General features: G+C 25.2%; 2 protein-coding genes across 2 annotated transcripts; one reads left to right on the forward strand and one right to left on the reverse strand.

Annotated features, from left to right (window-relative positions):
* Positions 1–1,381: 1,381 nt before the first annotated feature.
* Positions 1,382–3,292, reverse strand: LOC135926481 (uncharacterized). The gene is made up of 2 exons (XM_065462372.1): positions 2,513–3,292; positions 1,382–1,946 (listed from the first exon to the last, which is right to left on the reverse strand). The coding sequence occupies exons 1-2, from the start codon at positions 3,063–3,065 to the stop codon at positions 1,864–1,866; spliced, it is 636 nt and encodes a 211-aa protein (XP_065318444.1). The 5' UTR covers positions 3,066–3,292; the 3' UTR covers positions 1,382–1,863.
* Positions 3,293–12,736: 9,444 nt separating this feature from the next.
* LOC135926714 (protein kinase C iota type-like) lies at positions 12,737–16,736 on the forward strand. The gene is made up of 7 exons (XM_065462645.1): positions 12,737–12,760; positions 14,226–14,387; positions 14,481–14,587; positions 14,820–14,953; positions 15,036–15,118; positions 16,510–16,599; positions 16,689–16,736. The coding sequence occupies exons 1-7, from the start codon at positions 12,737–12,739 to the stop codon at positions 16,734–16,736; spliced, it is 648 nt and encodes a 215-aa protein (XP_065318717.1).
* Positions 16,737–18,750: the final 2,014 nt, after the last annotated feature.

An 18,750-nucleotide genomic window follows, 5' to 3' on the forward strand; every position in this document is an offset into this window, starting at 1 on the left:
TATTATATATATCTGATATAAAATATACCATTATTTTTTTATTCTTCATTTTCTCCTATTTTTTCTGCGCGGAATATTATCATTTATACTCGAGAGACCTGGCACGTTGGATACAGGAGCACTTCAGTCCGCTCTTATTACAAGCTATTATTGCATTACAGTTATAAAATTGTATTTCATTTACTAATTTACTGCTTATTTTATCAATAATTAAAATTATAACTAGTCTCCAGAATTATATCAAATAAATTTTTTGGTGGACCAACTAATAATCACCTTTTAAAATATTGAGATAACCACTAAACCAATTAGTATAATGACCCACAAATGTCTTTTTATAGTAAGTTTCTAAAAAGTTATCGAATGGGATCATTGCAATATTTATAAATAATTCAAAAATTTCATAATCTCGTCCAAAATATTTATTTAAAAATCTATTTCACATTTAAAATATTTATGCTGATTCAAATTTATCCCAAAATCGCGGCTTCTTTTATATAGGGTAATTTTTAGTGTATTATAAAAAATTTTAACACCTTTTTAATATAAAATTCAATTTCACATTTTTTAAACGATATACCAAGCTATTAAATAAACTAGCCTTATTAATAATATAACATATCGCATCTAATTTTTAAATTATGTAAATGAAGCTTAGCTTTAAATGATGTTTTTTTTCTCACGATAATGTTTTAATATGTAATTGGATAATAACCATTTAGGAATGGGGGAGTATGTATGGTTATTTTTTCACATTTTCTCCAAGCGTCTTTAGGTAGTGTTGCTAAAAAGCCCGATTCGGGTCTATTTTTAAATACGGCCCGATTAAGATTATAACATAATATTATGTAAATTTGGAGATTTTACTCAAAGATGGCAGCAAAATTTGGACATCTATTTAAAATTTCGAGGCTTAGATTATTTTATTTTGGCTAAAATCTTAAGGGCCATTTCTAAAAATCGATCCAAACCGTGCTTTTTAACAACACTCATACTTAAAATGAGCTTAAAAATAATTTTAAAAAACTTCTATGTACTCCGTTTCTAAGAAATGGGAGGGTGTATGCAAATTATTTAAACTAGATTAGAAACCATGTATGAGGGCTTTAAAAAATTCCTAACAATTTAACATGGGTTTTTAATTCTAATTATCCCTTCCCTGACATTACATTTTAATAAATGACTGCACAAATTAAAAATTTTGTCATATAATATTTATCTTACAAATTCTCATAAAGTTTAAAGTGTGTCACGTTCATTATAATAACTTTATTATACAATCACAACATGCATGTCACACTTTGTATTATATTTATTTATATTAAATATATTAAATTTCATAAAATGTCCTACTAAATAATAAATTACATATATCTATTGTAACAAAATTAAAAAAAAATGCCTTTTAGATAAATACAACATCATAATTTAGTCTATAAAAAACTGATGAAATGAGTTAATTTATAAACCGTTATTTTGTTATAAAATTAATATAAATATATTCATAAATTATTTACTAAAAGTAAGATCCTTCATTATAAATTCGTATAATATTGAAGAAAGAATTTTTTGATATAAAACTTTAAACTAGATATTGCAATTTTTCATGGGTTGTCATTTTGTCAAAAAAAAAATAAAACGTGAATTTTTTTAAAAAATGAATAATTTATATGAAATGTTTTACTATGAGCAATGTAATAATGATTTAGATTTGGCTATAAAGCAGGACTATTAATATCGTTTGAAAAGATCTAAAGGTAAACAATAAATGGTCCAGGAAGAACCTTCATCTTAGATGAAGTGTTCATCTGTTTGTTATTTCGTGAAAATGTTCTCTTTAGTCATATTAAATCGATAAAATAGCTATAATATTTTTCTCTTGTAACAAAGTATTTCGCTGGTGTGGCCACAACTGGTTTTCGTTCTTTTTTGCACTGGAAAGTAATCTAATTGTCATGTATGATAAATAATTAGAATAATTTTTTTAATAAATATATTTATTCATCTCTCCCCCCTTCTTTTTCTTAAAAATCAATATATAAAAAAAAGACAATAGATATCGACTAAACCTACGTAATATGACTGGCCTAATTCCAAAATTTCCATCCCTTTACGTGTTTAAATTTTAGCGTTTATTTGGCAAAGAAAAAATAAACAATAAATTTTTTCCCCCTTTTCCCATGGTCATAATTTCTCATTAATTTATATTTAACTAAATAAGCAAACAAAAATAGTTAAATAAAAATTCGGAATATAAATTTAAATAAAAATCAATTAAAATTTCGTGTTAATTAATTTTATAAACGTGTGGTATATTGTTTTAGTTTCAAATTACATTATATATTTTATTGTAATTAATGAGGTAAATGACCATATTAAAAAAATAATTTTAAAGCACTATTTTTTTAATTTATTATAATGAACTTTTAAAGAATAAAGGATTTTTAATTATAAAATAAATACAATAAAAAATTAAATTCGTTTCATCGTAATTTTTTTTTGAAAAAAAAACCTATAATTTTGGATTGATATATCGTGGGAGTCAGGTCAACTTTTGAGCAAATTTTGCAATCGATATTTAAGCAGGGATTTTGAACTATATCGAGGAGAGAATTAGACGAAATTTCTTTCGATATATTTTGGGTAGAGTGAATATTTTCTAAAGTTTTGGATGCGACTAATACTGGTATTTTAGGAAAAGAAATGTGACGTTGTTGCGAATGCTCAGCAACCGTATAAGCATTCAATGATTGTGATTCTTTAAACCTAGTAATGACATCATGTGAATTGTGATCTTTAATATTAGACTTAAAGTTATTTGACTGTAAGCCAGAAAAACTTTGCCACTGATAAGGTCCGGGTAAAGGGTTTTCAGCGACAAAATCGAAATTCCACTTGGAAGCTTGATTAGCATGTAGTTTACGAAATTTAACGAATATTTCTGATTTAAAATCCGAATTGCTAGCACATTGCCCAAAGAGTCTTTTTTTGCATAAGGATTTTGCAGACGTATTCATCAGCGGAGAATTATTGAATGGCGAAGAATGAATTTTTAATCCGTTCATTTATAAATAATGCTATACGTTTGCTTTTATGATATTTATGCTAATAATAAATTATATTGTGTTTAATTGACCATGAAAATAGAAATTATATTTAATTTTTTATATTTTTGAATTTTAAAAAAATTAACGACATTTTGACAAAAACAGACGATAAATAAAACCGTTTATATTTGGATAACCGTTAATTTTCAAAATTTTTTTGGATAAAAAAAGATGTCCTTATTTTGTCTTAAAAAACAGGTTTTTGAATATATATTTTTTAAAAATAATATGACATGTTTTTAATTTTATTTTTATATTCATATTTTTATTTTTTAAACCTTTTTTAAAATTTGGAACATGTATTAGATAAAGAATATTACGGTGATTTATAAAGAATTTCCGTTCGTCAAAATAATTGATAAATTAGAAAATCGTAAATAATTACTATTTATATTTATAAATAAAACTTTTAGAAATACTAGCAAAACTTTTAAATTTTACAAATGGAGGGAAAACGTAAAACTTGATCAAAATGGTAGTATTTTTTTTATTGTTTTATTTCGTTTTTGTTTCTGGTTTCATATTTTTTAAATATTATGGTAATCGATAAAATGTGAACGTATTTATAAATGTCTGTTTTTAAAAATTTTTTTTTTTTTCTTTTAATTTTATTACACGTTTAGGTTTATTGTCGAAATCTTATGATAAACTGAAATAAAAAATTGAGGATTAAAATGTTAGATAAAATTAATTGTCATTTAACAATTTAATATTTATATTTAATTGTATTTGTTTATTTTTTAATTTTTTATTGCTACCATAGCTCTCTGTAGGGAAAACAATACTGTAATAGCAAAAAATTTTAAATTTTTGAATATTCTTTTAATGGGTTAGTGGTTAATTTTATATAATATATATTTAAATGGAATTATCGCTTCTTAAAAATGTATTTGATATGATAGATAAAAAAATTCACAGATACAATTTCGGTATAATTTTAATGTTTAATTATATTTGCTATAAACGTTTATGCACATTGAATAAGCTTTCTACTGATGCACCATAATATTTTGTAAATAATTTTGATATTCGAAAATTTTTTAAATTCTGATTGTAAGCGAAGATTGTCAAAATTTAGATCTACACTTAAATTAAAATTTTAATCATGTTGCGGCTTAACAAAAAATTAATGTTTTAGATAAAATCAGTACATAAAAAAGTTGATACTTATTTAACTAATCAACTCTTGTCTCTTGGTTTTGGATCCAACTAGCGTCCGGAGGATATGCTTCCAAATTGTTTGAAATGAGATAGGAGGTAGGCATCTATAAAATAATATGGATGGGTTAAATTTATTGTTTGTGTGGGGTGGGTCTCCAGTTTGTAGACTCTGGATTCAATTCTATTTACTCTTAAAATATGAAAAGAGCAAGTGATTTACGTGTTGATGGAAAAAAGGTATATTGCATCGATTGTAATTCTTCTTAAAATGTATAGAATTCATATAGTGTTTTTTAACATTGAAATTAATATTAGTAAAAGAAATTTTCTAGTTAATAAAAGCAAACTTTTGGAAAGCAATGTGAAAATTGTTTTAAAGAAAATAAATAAAAGAAAAAATTTTGCCAACAAAAATAACGATAAATATTTTTGGTGTAATTTTTTCATTCCCTTAAAAAATAAAAATACAATTATAAAATTGCTTATTATTCTAAAAAATAAGTAGAGAAAATTATATGAAAGTGTTGTGTAATTATTTTAAAAAGCGTTGTGGCAGTGAATGGAAAGAAATAAATTACAAGAACGATGATAATGACAACCTGGACCAATAATCTATAAATAAATTAAATGATGGCAAATAGATAGGATCTCGATCGAGAACGACTTTAACCTTTTTTCTTAAGACACACGATATCGACATACCACAAACAATGAAAAAATTACTAACATAAAAATTATATAAGAAAAAACAAAAATAAACAAACCGGATGTTAAGTACATTATTATTATAATTGTTGTAAATGTTAGATTTAATTTGCATAAAGAATCCTTTTGGATTTTGTTGTACTTTATATTTAATTTGCATAAAGAATTCTTTAGGATTTATTATTATAACGCGTGATAAAAATGTTATATTTGAATAGTTATGAATATTAGTTATAAGAAGATTGAAAAGAGTATAAAAAGGCCAATTTTTACCATTTGAAAGAATCTTTTTTTAATTATTAATTTTTTTGTATTTTATGTTTATTTTATTTTATTTTCTTTTTTTATGATTTTTACTATTATAATTTTGTTAATTTGATAATGTTATAATTTTGAATAAAGAATTAAAGTTGATTTTATGATTTCGTGATTCCTAATTATTATTAATTTCCTTTTTATATATATATTTGTTTTCTATTTTTATATTTAGGTTTTAATGCACAATGACAAATCGCACATTGTGACAATGGTGTTGGAGAGAGGAGACCGGCCCTTTACAACTTTCAGTCTAATGCAAATCACGCATTGTGACCGGTGGGACAACAAGGAGATGTGTCAAACTGTATTCTAATACAAAAAAAAAATTCCAGAAGAACGTAAGAAAAATATGTAAATAAAGGTGAAAAGGAAAAATTATGTTGTTAAGATTATGTTTATGTAGAATATAAAATCTAAAATTAAAAACAAAGAATTATATAGGTAACATTCATAGTAGATATAATATAAAGAAGTTTGTGTTTAGTTATTTAAAGGTGATAATTAGGAATTTTATATTTAGAAGTTACTGGTAAACTAAAACCATTTGAATTTTGAAACTAATAGAGACTATGATATTTTAGATTTTAGAATTATTATCAATTGATCACTAGAAATAACTTTGACAAAGAAATAGAAACATAAATTGCGAAAGTTAATATTTAACTAATAGGTTGCTGAGATATAATAATTAAAAAATTAGGTGAATAAGATTAGAATATAACTTTATTGTTAGGAAATAGTTGATTAAATTCTTATTGAAGATTTACGTTTAACTTTTATTTTAAGGGCTGCGAGAGATAAAACAGCCTCATTAATGTGAATGTAGTATATTAGGTTGTAGATTAACCAAAAATCTTCATAAAGAGAAACGGCTTTCGTCATTAGAAAATTTATGCCGCAATCGAGCTCAATTAGAGATCGGATTTTATTTTTTTTGAATCATAAATAAGATTTGAGATCAATTATGCTCTAATAATAACAGAAAGAAAAACATGCTTTAGAAATATACATATCAGTTTTCAACAACGGTTGTGCGAAAAATTATAATGATTAGAGTTCATAAGTTCTTCAAAGACGTCGGGTGAAAACCATAGTGATTAGAGTTAATAGGTTGTTATAAACGTTAGTATGAAAACTTTTATGATTAGATGTCATTGATTTCTCGACAACGTATGTATGAAAAGAGATTTATATATTTCATCAGTTTTTTTTTAAAGACTTGAGTGTCAAAGAGTACATGAGGAAATAAATACACAATGATAATTTTTTTAAAAGATAGATTTTTATATACATTTTAGAATAGGATTTTTAGATATAAATTTAGTATAGACATAGCTGAAAAGAAGATGAGGATCAATAGCTAAAGGATGAGTACAAGTAAATTTTTCAATGAAAATATGGGTCTAGGCTTCATTAAGGGGAGAGGGGTGATAGAATTTGATATATTTATATAATTTATAATTGATATTTTTGCTACGTTTTATAAATTTAAGATTTAGTATAATTTACGCCAGTTATTAAAGGCAGAATTAGATTAGAGGAGATAAATGTAGACATTAGGATGAAGTTGGTATATTTATATATTTTATTAGTATATTTATATTAGGTAGTTTATATTTGAAAATAAATATAAAAAAGTGATAAAATATTTCAGAAGTTATTTAAATAAATTATTTTAGGTAGAAGTAGATTAGAGGTGATTACCCGATATCTCAGCAAGGGCAAACTGTTGTAGAAGACCCGGAAGTCTAAAAAATAGATACGATTACAAGAATTAGAGGCAACAATCAATCGATTACAAGAGAAAGTAGAAAACAAGCGAAGTGATAAAAAGAGGATCAAGACGTTATGCTGCAATCGTTAATCGCGGACCAATAATAGCCAATTATTACCGAGACTTGAGTCTAAGATACGGAAATCGACAATCATAGGAACAAGAATTCGTGAAAACCATAGTTATCGCAGACCAATCAATTGTTTATCGAGATAAAGAGCTAATCGTGGATTACAAGAGAATGATAGAAAATAAGCTACGATGAAACTGGATGTCAACGATAATCGTTCTTCAAGCGTGGATCGTGGAAAACAGGCGTGTATCAAGTTCGTCAGTGGCCTACAGAGATAAAAAGCTGATCATTTCCCAGGGTGACAAGCGACAGAAGATAGAATCCAAAAATTTCAAGCGACAATCGGATACAAACGGTCGTTCGAAACTAAGAATACTAGACAAGAGTCAGCCTTCGTTAGAACTTAGAAGACAGCAAAGATTAAGAAGAATAAGTCGAGATCGAAAGAAGATTGATTATTCGCAGAATGTTGGGTCTAATTTAAGTAGGGAGGTGTTGTAAATGTTAGATTTAATTTACATAAAGAATTCTTTTGGATTTTGTTGTACTTTATATTTAATTTGCATAAAGAATTTTTGGATTTATTATTATAACGCTTGATAAAAATGTTATATTTGAATAGTTATGAATATTAGTTATAAGAAGATTGAAAAGAGTATAAAAAGGCCAATTTTTACACTTGAAAGAATCTTTTTTTAATTATTAACTTTTTTGTATTTTATGTTTATTTTCTTTTTTTATGATTTTTACTATTATAATTTTGTTAATTTGATAATCATATAATTTTGAATAAAGAATTAAAGTTGATTTTATGATTTCGTGATTCCTAATTATTATTAATTTCCTTTTTATATATATATTTGTTTTCTATTTTTATATTTAGGTTTTGATGCACAATGACAAATCGCTCATTGTGACAATAATATCACACATTTTCAACAAATACCACAATTCTAACGGCAACGGAACTAATAAATAACCATAAATATTCTAGCAGGCATAGTAGCACCGTTCACTATAATAAAACGGGTAGACATCATGCATGTGATCTATATATTAAATATATTTGATGCACGCTTCAACTTCAATGGGTGGTAAAATTGCATTACACGCTATTTCTAGCTTGTTTGAATTAATGAAATTTAAAAAAATGATTATTTTGTAAATAATAAAAGATAATATTTTCTTGATAAGCCATTTTTTTTTCCTGGACTCATGAAAAATACTTTTGTAAAACTTGCCTGAGAAACATAAATAGCATTTATAGAATTGTTAGAGTATTTATTATTTTTATCAATGATCTCTGTTAGTAGGTCATAAACTTTTTAAAAAAGTTCTTATGAATTATATTTTTATCAATGTATAACAAGGAAACGCTAAATTACTCATATGAGCTTATATCGCAGGTGTCATCATCTATTACAGTATATATGCTTCTATTATTTGTGCAGCTATATAATTAAGATGGTTTCCCTTGATGTTTAGAGCATATAATTTTGTGATTTCGATGAGCAATAATGTGCTTTATCTGATAGTTTGTATGCCATTAAAAATGGCTCATATTCCTTCAAGCAATATATTGTTCATTTCGCTTTCATCATGCCCTCTTAAAGAAAGCTATCTTAACACATAATATTGGAATTAATATTTTCGAACCAAGTCTCTAGGTTGCTTTGCAAAACTTTACTTTGAATTATATAAAAGGTCTATCTTTCCATCATTCTATAAAAAAAAAGTAAGATTATGGTTTATGAGACACAATTACCATTGGCTAACTTATATTTATTTATCTTTCATATGATTGGTTGAAATTTTCTTGTTGAATGATGATTATTATCGAAAACCATTGGTTCCTAATTTTTATACAATTTTTTTTTAAATTTCGGTTTTCTATTATAGGGACATGTGCGCCGCCGGTCAAATTAGCCGCCGCCGGTGATTTTGACCACGCTGACGCCGCGCGCCAAAAAATTGTCAGCGCTCAACACGCCGCCGCCGATGTAAAAATTCGGCGGCGTGGCGGCGTGATACATTTTTTTTATTATTAATTTATATATATTATTTATGAATTGTAATTAGAAGAAAAATATTAAATATTTTTGGAATTATTAAAAAATGCGATTTTATTTTTTAAAATTAATAAATATTATTTGCTATAAATTTGATTTGTAACAATCCATATTCGCACAATTTGGGCAGGTTTGTGACCAACATGATAGAAAAAATAAGATTAGGACATTAAATTTGAAAAGGTAATTCTATATTTTATTCTTTTATTTTGATGTTTCAAAAAATTTAACACTCGTTATATAAAATTTATTTTTTATCATAATAGGAAATTTTAATTAATAATTTTTATTTTGTTGCCATTATAACATCTATAAAAATACCAGGACTAAAACAATTATGATGGATGCAGCATTGCAATACCCTGTAACAAAATATAATGTATCCTTGCAAGCAAAGCCTTCTTTTGCAGGGAAACATTTTGGATCCTTTATAAAAAACTGAAACAAATAATAAGAGAACCAGTGTTGCTACAGATAAAGTCTTTTGTAATATATGCTTGCAAATAGCACTTGATAAAGATGGTGAGGATGAAAATAATTATTCATTTTTAGAGTAAATTTTTTGATTATTTTAAAAATATTTGTAAATTTTTTAATTAGTTATCCAATCAAATCTTTTTCAAAAAATATCAGCACATCAAATATAATAAAACATTTACTTGACAAACATGATTTATCATGTAAAGAAGAAATATCTAAACAAAATTTAAAGTTATTTTTCAAACCCATTGTAAAAGATACAACTGACACTATAAAAGATACAACTGACACTATAAAAGATAAAAAAATGGATTCTGGTAAGGTATGTTCTCATGTGTTGCAAGGATTTAATGCCATTCTCTTCTATAAATAATACTGGAATGCAAGATTTTCTAAAGGTTATTTATAAAATCATTATAATTTTTTATAGGGCAATCTTAATTTAAATTTTGACTGTTAAGATATTTAATTATTTTATAACATCCCACATTTATAATTTTTTATGGCATAATATTTTTATTATTAACTTTTTATTATGTAGAAATATGGCATTATTTCAGAAACCAAAGAATTACCAGATAGAACTACACTTAGCCGGAGTGGATTAGATGATGTGTATTTATCAATGAAAGCATACATATGCAAACAAATTAATATAGGTCCTAAATTTTGTGCTATAACTTTTGATATGTGGACCGATAAATATAGACGGCGAAATTATATCACCTTTACATTTCACAAAATAGGTAATAATTTTAATATTGTATTTTATATATTGGCGACACATCATGTCACTCAAAAACATACCGCTGAAACTATTCTTTCCGAAATAGAAAAGGTTGAAAATGAATTTGATTTAGGGTCCAAGATATTCTAATGGTTATGGATGCAGGACCCAATGTAAGGAAAGGTGTTCGTCTAGGAGAATATGACCATCATTTATGTTTCGGGCATGGATTACATAATCTAGTGACAGTCGATGGAATAAAAAAAGTTAATAAAATAGAAAATCTCATTAAAAAAGTGAGAGAAATTATAGTTGCCTTAAGATTCAAAACAGCGGATTTTGAAATATAAACGATATAGAAAATAGAAAATGTTTTGAATCGATATCATATACATCGGATATTTTAGATTTGGATGATAATGATCCTTTTTATGAAGATCGTTTGGGGTTTGATGATGATAGTGAAAATCAAAAATCATATGAGAAAAAACATAAAACCTTAAAATTAAATGTGCCTACACCTTATTTTAATAATACTGGAAAGTGTGACTGGCAATAACAAAAATCCTATAAATATTCTATTAAATAGAATAGAGAAACCGGATCTCAAATTATTTAATCCGATTGGGACTTGGTGCATGAACTTTTAAATTTTTCTTAAAACCTTCAAAAAAACTGTTGAATTTTTATCTGTCCAAAAAGGAGTTACTATAAATTTAGCCTTATTATTTCGTAGTGAAATTAAAAATTATTTAATTGTAAAAGAATATGATAGTACACCAATAGCATTTCTTAAACAAAATATGCTTACTAAATTTGATCATAGATTTCCAATAACCGATCTTCAGGTAGTATTTTAAAATGCATAAATTATTTTATATATTATTTCTCTTTCATTTATTTTTTTACTTAGGTGTTAGGTGCACTTTTAGATCCTCGTTTTCAATCAAAAAACATAGTAAATGAATATTTAAATGAAAAAAATATTACTCCGGTTGAATTTTTATGTCAACACGCTACCTCTCTACAGCCTTACACGGACGAATTAAACGAATAAACGACAGAAGTTGCCTCAAAACTCGATTATCTTAAGTCATTGGCTACGAAACATTCATCTATTCAAATCAATAGCCTGGAACAACAACACTATTTAACTAGTTTAGAAAAAGAGTGTTATTCATTATTTTCTTATAATTTGGAGATAAAAGATGTCTTAGATTTTTGGAAGATAAGAGCATTGGATCTTCCTAAACTTTCAATATTAGCTAGAATGATTTTGTGCGTTAGCACACCCAGCGAGCGTGCTGGGCTCACTCTGAACTCTAAAATATCATTATTATAAATCTTAATAAAATAATATTTATCCATGATAATTATAACTTAATAAAATGATTAAATTATAGTTATAAACATAATAAAGTATAAATTTATTTTAAAAGTGTTTCCAATGAATTTATAAATTTAATTAAAAAAATTTAAGTTAGAAAAATATTTGACGCCGCCGCCGATTTTTGTGGCGGCGTCTAAATCGATTCGCCGCCGCCAGCCGATCATTTTAAAAAAAGAAGTGCCGCCGCCGAAAATGCTGTCGGCGCACATGTCTAATCATAGGGCTTTTATAATAAGCTGTTTTTTACAATTCAAAATTTTATGTCATATTAAAGAACTTTATAGAAATTATGAATTTAGCTTAAATATTCTTTGAGGTATTTAAAATAAAATGAATTGTATTTTCAAATTTTAGCCTTTATAAAGATAGGCATAGATCAAATAGTCGATTTGAAAAGTTATATTATAAATTTATTGGTTAGTATATATGCTACCAACATACAAGTTTTTAAAAATTCAAAGGGTCGGGTTAAGAATCGAGTTTTATCGTTGATTTAATATGAAATAAAACATATGTTAATATCATCAATATAATCATATAAAAAAATATACATTACAGAGTTTGATAGAAACCATGTCGTCAGCCATCATTATCAAAATCATTATGATTATCATTATTAAATATGGAAATAAATAAGTATATGTTTATTAAATTTTTATTAATTTTTTCATAATTTAGATATATACCTTTATTGGTAATAAGCAATCCAAAAATTATTCAAAATAAATAATGACTGTATTGATTAAGAAATATGTTAAATTTCTAAAGCGCAATTGCATCATATTAATATCATACAATCCCACACTCTCCCCTGTGTTAAGATTGGATAAGGAAAGCTTAAATCAGAATGTTATTGACTTTTAATTTTTATAAAAATATTAAATCTCGTCGTATTTTATCTTTATAAAAAAATTGTTGTTTTAATGTAGCGTATGGGGCCCAGTCGATTAGTGCAAGTATCACTTCTCATATCTTATGTGCTACCTACGAGATATCATATTATTAAAAGGTAATAAGAACTATTTTTAAAAAATTAAAGAGGAATTGAACGGTCGCTTTGATATTCTATATATCATACACCTTACAGAACGAACTATCTATTTGGTTTCAAAAAATATCTGATACTTGGTGCGATACTAAATAACAATTTTGGGGCCCCCATTGTTATAAATGCTAACCTCGCTTACAGGCTTGTTAATCGATTCGAAATATTTTTTTTTGGATTCCTTATTTCCAAAATAATTATAGTACAGTTGATAATCTCTTACCATCATTCATATAAAATTTCTTAAAAACTATATTAACTTAAATATTTAAGATTAGACTCTTTTTGATCATTTAGAAACTAAACTTAATCGCTTCGACTAAATTACTATCGGCAATATAAATAAATCGCATCGTGATCATTTAAAAAATAAAGAAGCAATATTGCAATACTTTTTATTATAATATACTATATCATACTAAGAGTAACATTTATAAACCCTAATTCTCAAAGATATTAGAACCTATTTTAGATTTTAAAGATAATTATATCATTGATTGATATATTACATTACTATGAAATTACGATTATTTGTAAGATAATTCTAGAATATTATACATTATCTGTTGATTGTTGTAATACGTTAATTTGGAATCTATTAAATAATCATTAATTTATTATTAAAATTGTTTATAAAAATGAAATTTAATCTTTTTTCATGCTGTAAGGGAATTGATGACGAAAATTTTCCTAAGAGAGTTAAAGGTTGAAATAGCAAAATAAATTAACATAACAGAGTTTATTTATTAGAACCAAATGGAAATAAATGGCCAAAATTTAAAAGATGGATAATAAATAAATTTAGTAATAACCGAACGAAAGATGAGCGTAAATATTTTCCAGGTTTTATAATTATACCAATTTTACGAATGTTTATATTTCATTTATGTATTAAAACTATTGAAATCGATAAAATGAATATTTATTTTTATCTATCAATATAGGGTCGGGAATGAATCAAACCAAAGTATAAATTTTTTTTATTAGTCATATGGTGATTAGGCCTATTCAAAAACGAATACGATTCGAACAATGAATTATATCATATTCGATTTTTTTAAACAAATCGAATTATTCAAAAATATATCAATCAAATATAGATAGTAATCTTTATCATTTTTATAAATACGAATGCAAAATTTTTCGATTTCATTAAAAGAATCTAATAAGAATAATATAAAGAATATAGCAATAATTTTTTTTATAGATTATATTTTAAGATAAAATTTGTATTGTGAAGGCGATTTCACCTAAATGAACCTGGGTTAGGGCCAATAATATAATAGCTCTTGCCATTTATTTTGGTTGTTGTAGCCGAATAAGCTTTACATTTTATATATAAATGCATAAATATTTTCATGCTTTTTCATCTTAAGGCTATACCTAGTAGAAAATGCGAGATATCGGATTTCAATATCTTTACTTTGGTGAAGGAAGGAAAGTTTAACCGCGAATATTTGGCTAGTTGTGATGGCGATAAGCAACCGCAAATTTACAGGATGAAATTTATACCTAAACAAGTTAGATATGGTTCAGAGGTTTATATATTATTTAGGAAATAAATGAATCTTAACAATCTCTAATAAATCTAATTAAAAATGTTACTCTCAAAATTTCAATTTTATTTTTAGACCATTGATTCAATTCGTAAATTTAAGACCGAAAAAATGGTCTTAGAAATGGCGACTAGTTATTCATTTTTGATGGGATTGCATGCATCATATAGCCTTCCCTTCGGGTATTTAATACTTTTAGAAGATTATTTTGCTTTAAGAATCGAGGCTATATTTACTTTTTGTGAGTAATAATGTATTAAGATATAGATGTCCTACAAAAAACTTATGTCAGTTGTTTGAGAACATAATTATATTTAAGTCAGCTGTAGTCAATATGCTTTGTGTTATTACGATACAGTTTAATTTTTTTTTATGTATATGGAATTAATTATAAATAATTCCTTATATTTCAAGATACATATTAGTAACAAAGGACATTGGTCGAAGGAATTTATCTGATTATATTGAAGGAAAGTCTATCTTAAATGGTCGTATAGCTTTTTATGCGGCCGAGATTATTCTAGCAATAAACTTTTTACATAGAAACGGTTATTTCAATTATTTGTGTTAATTAAGCAATTTTCCCATTTTTGTCAAACAAATAATTTTATATTTATTTTTAATTTATAGATATTGTACACAGGGGCATATGCCCTAAGAATATCTTACTAGATAACGGTCACATTAAATTATCTAATTTTGCAACATGCAAGGTAATTTCCCCAATAAAGCAAAAATATAATTTAGTTTAAAAATAAATTTATCGCTAAATTGTTTCTTTATTTAAGTAAATATTACTAATACAATAGTTAAAAATAAAATAATGTTTTAAAAAAAACTTAAAAATATATTATATTTAACAAGCCATTTTTTTAATTACAAATTAGAAACTAGGGAAAGGTAAAAGAACAAAATCAATATGTGGAACTCCCCTATATCGTGCACCAGAAATGATAGGATCTCGAAATTATGGTAAAATTATTTCTCGTTTTTTAGATATTAAATCAAAATTTTTATGAACCACGTTACAATTTTCTAATTTTCTCGAGCTCCAATTATAATAATAAAAAAATTAAATTACCGCCATATATAAAATATTATTATAATTATTTTAACTTAGTCAACTTTTAATCGTTTTTTAAATATGAGACATCTTTTATGCTTAAAATATGAATTAGATTTGTGGCATCTTTGGAAAGTGTGATACCAAAATAGGATGAATTAGTTAAGTTAAAATTGTAAACGATAACGGTAGAAGATATTTTTACCAAAAATCAAGCCATTTTATACATCTTCATTGAACTAAATACTATCACCTGATTTAGCATTACAGAGCATTCATAAAATTGTTATAAAATAATATTATAGTTACGGTGTTAATATTTTATCCACGCATCCCTTACACTAGTCAGATTAACTTTCGTAAATAGTGTACCCATGATGGTAAAAACTTGCTTCCATTATCTGGGAAGCTATGCAATTTAAGAACTTTTTCTCTTTAGCTGAGCATTTGATTTTATGATTTAGATGCTTAAAATGTGCAGTGGATTTAGATTGCATTAAAAATGTATAATATTTTTAGAAAATTAAATTTTATTAAAATATGTTGATTCAGGTGGCTATTCTAATTTTTCAGAGAGCTCGAGGCCTTATGCACTCCACCTACTCCCCTCAATTCCCTAGTGGTCCTACTGAATTTATTTTATTACAAAAATATCTGAATTAGGAGATAAATAGATAAATTTTTTTATTCAAAGATTTTAGTGTAGATTGGTGGTCCTTTGGTATTATTTTATACCAAATGATTGTTCGTAGGAATCCCTACATAGAGGTGATCGATGCTAATATAGATTCAAAATACCTAATCAATCGAGGTTCAAATATTTGCATCTTAAAATGTTTAATATATTATTTTAATACGATCATGCATTAAAGATTAATATTTTCTCAAATTATTATTAATATGTTATACACTATTTCTAGCTATTTTAAATGAAGCCCAATCCCACTTCATCTTTCGAGTGCTACTTCAACGATCTTGTCAGGATTTCTAAAAAAGGTTTGATAAAATTTTATATAAAGTAAATTTATTAATAATTTTCAGAATCCACGTGAACTACTTGGTTGCGATCCAGGTAATTATCCATGGGACATTATGTTCCACAGCTATTTTAAGGATATAAATTGGGAAATGGTAATTTTTTAAAAAATATTAATATTTTATTAAAATTATAATTTTGTCAAAAATATAATTATATTTAATTTATTTCTTTATCATTCAAGCTCGAACAAAGGAAAATAAAGCCACCTCGCAAACGAAAGCGAAAATGAAAAAATAAAGAATTATTTTTATTTCCTTTCTTCACTTTGCTACTTTTATCATTTTTGGATTCTTATTTTACGATTTTTTCTTTTATTTCTTCACTTTGCTACTTTTATCATTTTTGGATTCTTATTTTAGGATTTTTTCTTTTATTTCTTCACTTTGCTACTTTTATCATTTTTGGATTCTTATTTTCTTTTATTTCTTCACTTTGCAACTTTTATCATTTTTAGTTTCTTATTTTAAAATTTTTTCTTTTATTTCTTCACTTTGCTACTTTTATCATTTTTGGATTCTTATTTTAGGATTTTTTCTTTTATTTCTTCACTTTTTTATCATTTTGGAATCTCATTTTAGGATTTTTTCTTTTATTTCTTCACTTTGCTACTTTAATCATTTTTGGATTCTTGTTTTAGGATTTTTTCTTTTATTTCTTCACTTTGCTACTTTTATCATTTTTGGATTCTTGTTTTAGGATTTTTTCTTTTATTTCTTCACTTGGCTACTTTTATCATTTTTGGATTCTTATTTTAGGATTTTCTCTTTTAATTCTTCACTTTGCTACTTTTATCATATTTGGATTCTTGTTTTAGGATTTTTTCTTTTATTTCTTCACTTTGCTACTTTTAATCATTTTTGGATTCTTATTTTAGGACTTTTTCTTTTATTTCTTCACTTTGCTACTTTTATCATTTTTGGATTCTTGTTTTAGGATTTTTTCTTTATTTCTTCACTTTGCTACTTTTATCATTTTTGGATTATTATTTTAGGATTTTTTCTTTTATTTCTTCACTTTGCTACTTTTATCATTTTTATAATCTTATTTTAGGATTTTTTCTTTTATTTCTTCACTTTGCTACTTTTATCATTTTTGGTTTCTTATTTTAGCATTTTTTCTTTTATTTCTTCACTTTGTTACTTTTATCATTTTTGGTTTCTTATTTTAGGATTTTTTCTTTTATTTTTTCACGTTGCTTTCTTTATCATTTTAGGATTCTTATCCTAGGATTTTTTCTTTTATTTCTTCACTTTGTTATTTTTATCGGATTCTTATTTTAGGATTTTTTCTTTTATTTCTTCACTTTGCTATTTTTATCATTTTAGGATTCTTATTTTAAGATTTTTTCTTTTATTTCTTCACTTTGCTATTTTTATCATTTTAGGATTTTTTCTTATATTTCTTCACTTTGCTACTTTTATCATTTTTGGATTCTTATCTAAGGATTTTTTCTTTTATTTCTACACTTTGCTTTCTTTATCCTTTTAGGATTCTTATCTTAGGATTTTCTTTTATTCTTCACTTTGCTATTTTTATCATCTTAGGATTCTTATTTTAGAATTTTTTCTTTTATTTCTTCACTTTGCTATTTTTATCATTTTAGGATTCTTGTTTTAGGATTTTTTCTTTTTTTCTTCACTTTGCTATTTTTATCATTTTAGGATTCTTATTTTAGGATTTTTTCTTTTATTTCTTCACTTCGCTATTTTTATCATTTTAGGATTCTTATTTTAAGATTTTTTCTTTATTTCTTCACTTTGCTACTTTTATCATTTTAGGATTTTTCTTTTATTTCTTCACTTTGCTACTTTTATCATTTTTGGATTCTTATCTAAGGATTTTTTCTTTTATTTCTTCACTTTGCTTCCTTTATCATTTTAGGATTCTTATCTCACTTTACTATTTTTATCATTTTAGGATTCTTATTTTAGGATTTTTTCTTTTTTTCTTCACTTTGCTATTTATATCATTTTAGGATTCTTATTTTAGGATTTTTTCTTTTATTTCTTCACTTTGCTACTTTTATCATTTTAGGATTTTTTCTTTTTTCTTCACTTTGCTATTTTTATCATTTTTGGTTTCTTATTTTAGGATATTTTCTTTTATTTCTTCACTTTGCTACTATTATCATTTTTGGATTCTTATCTTAAAATTTTTTCTTGTATTTCTTCACTTTGCTATTTTTATCATTTTTTCTTTTATTTCTTCACTTTGCTACTTTTAGCATATTAGGATTTTTTCTT

Source organism: Gordionus sp. m RMFG-2023, chromosome 3 (genome assembly GCF_954871325.1).
Source record: "Gordionus sp. m RMFG-2023 chromosome 3, tfGorSpeb1-WG-v2, whole genome shotgun sequence".
NCBI lineage: Eukaryota > Metazoa > Nematomorpha > Gordioida > Chordodea > Parachordodidae > Gordionus > Gordionus sp. m RMFG-2023.